The sequence below is a fragment of the Neopelma chrysocephalum genome, unplaced genomic scaffold, assembly GCF_003984885.1.
Source record: "Neopelma chrysocephalum unplaced genomic scaffold, ASM398488v2 Primary Assembly neopelma1_125, whole genome shotgun sequence".
NCBI lineage: Eukaryota > Metazoa > Chordata > Aves > Passeriformes > Pipridae > Neopelma > Neopelma chrysocephalum.
In genome coordinates this window covers 1187694-1194160 of record NW_020897787.1, presented here as the reverse complement: position 1 = coordinate 1194160, position 6467 = coordinate 1187694, and the positions used below count along the sequence as shown (strand labels likewise).

Below are 6467 nucleotides of genomic sequence, written 5' to 3'. Positions count from 1 at the left end.
GGCGGGAGGCAGGCGGGGAGCGCTCGCGGGCCTCCCCGTGCGGGGGCTCCCCGGGAGTTGCCGCGTGTCGCTGCCCGAGCAGAGCTCAGTGTTTAACCAGGGTGCCGTGCTGGGGCTGCAGGAGGCTGATGCTCGTTGTTCGGGGAGGTTTCAGGAGCGCGGGGTTGTGCGTGCGTGTGCTTTGGTGTCTATTTCGAGTTCGTTTGGTGTCTGTTTCAAGGGGGTCGTTCCTCACCATGGCAGGGATAATGGTTGGTTCCCGGGGAATCATAGAATGTTAAGGGGTTGGAAGGAACCCTAAACTAGTCTCACCCCCCGCTGCCATGGGCACGGACACCTCCTGCTAGACCCTGTTGCTCAAGGCCTTGAACACTGCCAGGCTTCAGGCAGCCACAGCCTCCCTGGGCAACTTGTTCCAGTGTCTCACCACCCTCTCAGTAAAGAATTTCTTCCTAATATCCAACCTAAATTTCCCCTCTTTTAATTTGTACTCATTACTCCTTGTCCTGTCACTGCAGTTCCTGAGGAAGGGCCCCTCTCCAGCTTTCCTGCAGGCCCCCTTCAGATACTGGCAGGTTGCTATGAGGGAAAGAGCACCTGCTGTCCTGGGTCTGAGCTCATGAAAGGCACAGCACTCACAGCCCTGCCCTGGCTCAGCTGCTGTTTCACAGCAGGTTTTGTTAAGCTCGTGTGTCCTCGTAGTTTGTAGAATATCCTGAGTTGGAAGGGACCCACAAGGATCGTTGAAGTCCAGCTCCTGGACCTGCACAGCACAGCCCCAAGAATCACACCAAGAAGCAACCACTAATTTGTCAGGCATTGCTTTTGTATGTACATGCCTGGCGGGATGCAGGAGGTAAACCATATATGATGTTAGGGGCTCTGGTGTTTTTCAGATCAGTAAGTTTGGTGCAGGAGAGAATAGCTGTCTTTAAACACTTCATGTGAACGAGGTGATGATTAGCCCTTTCCCTTTACACCAGGTCACAAGTCCTCTCTACCAACAGCAGGTCTCACTTCTCAGGTAAAAGAGGTGAAAATGACTGTAAGGATTTCTTACAGCACACCTTGGATGCAGAGCTCTGTTCCTGAACCTAAACAGTGCTACTTGTTTGTCTCTCCTGGGCAAGATACTGTGTTATGGGTTTGGTTTTCCCGGAGTCATCGTAAAGGGCACAAAGTGTACAGAGTAACTTGCTTTCCCTGTTTGGTCCCAACTGCAGGCAACAGCCAGACTTCTGTGACATGATGCTGAGGCACCTTTGTGTTAAACCTTGAGCTGTGGATGCACTGAGTATCAGTATTTAATTAGCAACTACTGTGGAGTGTCAGGTGCCATCTGCATGCCAACATTACACTAACCCAGAATATATGAACAGCAAGTGGAAGGGTTTGAATTAAAGTCCAGGTGCAAAGAAGGGCTGTTTCTCTTCTGCAATGTGGTCCTGGTGTTTTAGGGACAGTGGTTATGGCACAGAGAGCTAAGGTGAGGGTGACAAAGAAACACCAGCTCCTGTGTACTTCACCACTGTTCACTTGTATTTTGTCTTAAAAAGGTTTCCTACCCCTTGGGAAAACTTACAGATAGAAAAAGCTTAAAATTGCTTGGAGAATGTACGTGATTCTGTCATCTAAATCCATAGTGTTTCTGTGGTGCTGATATGACAGGGAATTCGGTGAGGGGGCAGGATATGGGTTTTCATTTAAGGAATTTCAAATTATAAACCAAATGCTCTGTTTAATGAGGGTCAGTTTGCTACCCTCAGTGGGAGGTTAGTGCCCTGCTGAGTCGGGTGAGAGTCAGGTGCTTAAAATAAGTACTAAGTGTTTGGAAAGGAGGGAGGGTGGTAAGATGACAAAGCTTCCAGCTGAGTCAGTTACTCAGGATAGTGAGGGTTGAGACCACTGGGAGGAACTTATGGCAGATAAAAGGCAGTGTTGAAAAATATGTGATAGTATGTATTGGAAGAAATCATTTAAAATGCCTACTCTTCAGTTCCAGGTTAAATAATGAACAGTGTAGAGAAGAGCTGTGTGCTCTTGTTTCTCCTTTCAGCACAAGAGCAAATAACTGAGTGTTATTGCCTTTAAAACTGAAAAAAACCCCATTTTTGTTCAACATGCATACTGTAAGGGCTCTTTGGGGGCATAAAAAGATTGAACTTTTGCATGTCTACCTGCAGATGAGATGAAGAAGAAAAGATGCAGGACTGAAAGTCTTTATGGGAGGCAGAGGAGCATTGATTGAACGGTGGTAGAAGAAACAATAGGTTTGGAACATTGTTGTGTGGCCTATTCAGGATTCTCCTGCATCAGCCTTTTGTTGTGGGGGGAACAGGCTGTTGTACCAGATGGGGTACCAAACATAGTCTGGAGCTTTTAGGTATTTGTTTATAAGCTGGCCTATCCTGATTTCGTCTGGTTTTAGAGTAACTAGGGTATGGAAGTTTTCCCTCTGTTAGGTTTGATTAAATGTTTATTATTGTGCTTTACAGGCTAGAGGGTGAAAGTGTGCAGCAAATATTTGGGTTGTACCTGGTCACTTCCATTTGGAAAATGAAATTTTCATGGAAAATAAGGCAGGAAGAGACCTCAAGAGTTGACCCCAATGGTTTCTCCTGCTACTGGTGAGGGATAAGAAGGTCTCCACCCTTTCTACTTTATGCCTGTCCTACTCTTCAAGATCCTTAGTATCAGTGTCTGCATCCTTAGAAGGCAGCTGATTTCAGTGTCTGTCTAATATCCTATAAATGTAATTGTGCTTTCCTTTAAAAACAAACAAATATTTGACCACCTGCTCTTCGATTTCCATCTCTGCATTTCTTAATCAGTTCCCCTGTCTGTAACAGGGGGATTATGTTGCTGACTTCCTCTCTGAAATGCCTCCACGTCTGCTGCTGCCAAGAGCCATGCAGGAGCTGGGTATAATTGCTTCTGCTCACACAGAATTCTCCAGGCCTGCAAAATGGGCCTTTTACTTATTAATTTTTATCTTAGTAGACAGAAGCTGCCACACTCTCTGGAGCAGCCCAGGCTTGGAGCCTGTTGGAAAAGCACTTTTGCCTCAGATCTTGGCTGTAGCAAGAAGAGAACTGCCAGTTTTCTCTTACCACTGCACTCTTCTGTCTGCCCTCCCCAGGAAGCTGATCCTGACTCATCAGACTGGGTCTCTTGGGCACCCTCAGGTTGGAGCCTCTGTGAGAGGCCTGTGCTGAATTTCTTCCTCTTCATTTCCTGTTTTGAGGAATCTTTCTGCAACTTGGGGAACTCTTGGTCCATCAGTTATTCTGAATGTAGTGGGTGAGGCTCTCCTTCTCCCCTGTGATATCTTCCTCCTTTCTTTTTCCCACAGCACTGGAAAAATCTGCAGTTTTTACTCTGTTTCTCAAAGTTTATTAACTAGATGACACGAATCATGTCAGTATGTGAAGTACAATAGACACTTCCACGTGCTGGTTGGAGTATTTCAGCTTTGTGTCTTTACAAATCTAGTACAGTAAAATGTTTATTGTGGCCATATTTGGAGTAGAATAGGTACAGCATTCTTCCTTAGATAGTGTTGTAGTGCTCTTGAGAAGTTTTTAGCGTTTCTTAGGTAATAAATCATCAATTGTAATCAGTCTGAATAGACTTAAGAAACCTGTCATCCTTCCTATTTTCTTTTTGGCTTAAATTCAGTTAACTTGTACAATATATAGTGCTTATGTGTGGTTTTGAATGTTGGGGAAACATTAAACTGGGGTTTAATGGAATCATAGTCTAATGCAGGAGCTTCTATTGATAAGTCATCAAAGTTGTTTTAGTGAAGAGCCTTTCAGTCCTGGCTTTTAGCCCAAGGTCGATCTGGTTTCACCGAAGTTAATTTAATTTCTGACGTATTTTCTTTCCCTTAGGTGTCAGTTGTTGCTCCTTCCCCAGCCAGACATGAAAGTCTGCCATCACTCTGCTCATTACTGTGGTAGCAGTTTCCATCTTGCACAGCAGCCTGAAGAGTCAGACTGCAGTCTTTTGACTGTTGTAAATTCTGTCAGGGTGGAGACAAAGTTGTTCGTGCTGTTACGAAAATACGAATATTCAGTCTAAATATTTGAATTCTGTCACTTAGAAAAAGCTGTTTAGTGTTCACTGTCTAAGTTTTGGATTGTCCCTTCCAGTGCTTGGTTATAATCACAGGTACTTCTAACTTGCTCCAAAATAACTGGTTTATTCTGTATGTGCTGAATTGAGTTCAGTCTTGCAGAGTTGTTGCAATTGTCCTACACGGGCAGATTTATGGGACAGACCTCACATGGTATTGGCCTGGTGTCTGTGGCTAAAATGTGCAGGTTTGGGAGCGGTTCTCTTGCACTGATCCTTCGTGCTTTCGGTTCCAGTGCTCTGGGAAGTCAGTGCTTCTTACACTGCCGGCTTTTTATCTCGGTAATGAAAAGAGGAAGTGGACCAGATCGGATCCAATCAAGCTGATGTCTGTGCTGTTCTCGCAGTCACTGCTCCCGGAGGAGCTGATCAGTTCGTGGCTGTACAGAATGTGGCTGTTCTGGTCAGTGTCTGCCAACAGAGGCTGTTCCTGGCAGGGGTGCACCTGAGTTATCGCAATTAAACACTGGAAGGATGTTCTGTGCTGCATTGCAGGGCATGAAACTGCTTATTTCCAGCCTCCTCCTCCTCCCTGTTCCGCTCCATCTCGGTTCCACGCTAATCTGTGCAAACAAACCCGGGCTCTGCTATCTCACCTGATTAGGAAGTCAGTGCAAATACGATCCCTGCCTCCCCCAGCAGCTCCCAGCTTCCCAGAAGTGTGTGGGGAGTGCTTGTGAAATCCTCCCTTCCTGGATGCCGGCTGGTGGGGTTTGTCCTGGCACCCGGGCGGGAGGGAGCGGCTTCTCTCTCTAACTGCATATGTCTGAATGAATCATCATGCAGTGCTTTTAAATCATTTGTCCAGACAGAGGAAGGCACTGCTACTGGTAGTTGTACTTGGGAATGGTGGCGAGACTGAGAACGTGAGGAATGTTCAAATTGTACTGTGAAATTGCTTTGGTGTGGCTGAGGGGTACCAAGAAATACTTGAATTGCAGCTTCCTGTTGGTTTGTAAAAATCCCTGTTTTCTTCTCAGTGGGCTCCCTTGAACCAGACAGTCTCCACTGATTTTACTTTGGAGTAAATGATAAAGAACTTGAGGTCTGGTTCATCTTATTTCATCCCAGGCCCTCTGGTTTTGGGTGCACATGCTGTGAGAGAGAGACTGGACTGGAGATTTCCATCTCCAGCACCACAGATGTCCGCGATCTTCAGTGGCTTTACAGAGGTGCCCAGTGCTCCTCTCATGTTGGTGTTTTAGCTGCAAGTCATGCTTTGGTGTGTGAAGTTGAGGGTGTGGGTTTCATATTTCATTAATGTGGACACAACTGCAGCCACATGTCTTTCTGCACAGTGATCCCAAGCACAGACACTCGTGTCCTTTCTGTAACAGCAGCGGCTCCATTCTGAGTTCAGAACTGCACGATGCATTAATGCCCTTGTCTGGTACAGCCCTTGCCTCATGCTCCATAGTTTATTTAATTATTCTCTCATTGGGTCTATGCAAGGAATTCTCACACTGCTAAAACTCTCTGCAGGCATTGAAGTTAGACACAGGTCTTCTGCATTGGAACAAAGTGTACTTCTTTTGACTGGGGGTTAATGACATATGGAATAACACATTTTAATAGCTAGTTATGGCTGTCTATGTGCACCTATAGCTTTTAACCTCATGTTTATACGTATTTTCATCCCTCCTACGTTCCTATCGTGCATATGTATGCATCTGTTTATAATATATAAAAATACAGAGTGATAGAATGGGAAGGGACCCATAAGGATCAGGGACTCCAATTCTCTAACCTATTTATTTATGTGTGTGTAAAAATAGTTTATAGCTAAATTAACACTAAATTCTCCTTATGAATTCTCTGCTTTCACCCTCCTTTGTATTAAGGCAATATATGAACTGTCATATGGCATCTGCATCCCACTTCTGACAGGTCCATAAATTGTAGTCCTGCAAGGGAAAGCTCTCTGAGACCACTTGAAAGGATTTCCTTGACGTTTGATGCTTGGGGAGGATGGACAGAGCATCCTGTTCTAGAAGACCTCCTCTTGCTGGTCTGTCTGTGACCCCGCAAGTGTGAAAACAGTTTATGGCTGATCAAGAATTTTCTCTCTCTCTCTCTCCCAAGTGTGCCTTGAGTGAAAGCTGCCGCGGAGATGGACACGGACGGCTTTGGGGAGCTGCTCCAGCAGGCAGAACAGCTGGCGGCTGAGACAGAGGGGATCTCGGAGCTGCCCCATGTGGAACGGAACCTGCAGGAGATCCAGCAGGCCGGGGAGAGGCTGCGCTCCCGCACCCTGACCCGCACCTCCCAGGAGACCGCCGACGTGAAGGCGTGAGTGTGGGGCACTGGCCAGGAGTGTGGGGCACTGGCAC

The 6467-nt window shown here is 46.2% G+C and overlaps 1 protein-coding gene across 4 annotated transcripts in view; it reads left to right on the top strand.

The window, feature by feature from the left end:
• The first annotated feature begins 548 nt into the window (after positions 1-548).
• Positions 549-6467, top strand: part of NUP93 (nucleoporin 93) — a 76385-nt gene continuing 70466 nt past the window's right edge. The window contains exons 1-2 of one of the 4 annotated variants that reach the window (XM_027698192.1): positions 549-856; positions 6220-6426. In XM_027698192.1, coding sequence (XP_027553993.1) covers positions 6248-6426 — 179 coding nt within the window. In that variant the 5' untranslated portion in view covers positions 549-856; positions 6220-6247. Of the gene's footprint in view, positions 857-2159; positions 2252-2505; positions 2628-3032; positions 3301-6219; positions 6427-6467 lie in introns of those variants that run through there. The other 3 variants (XM_027698193.1, XM_027698194.1, XM_027698191.1) reach the window with 3 other exon arrangements.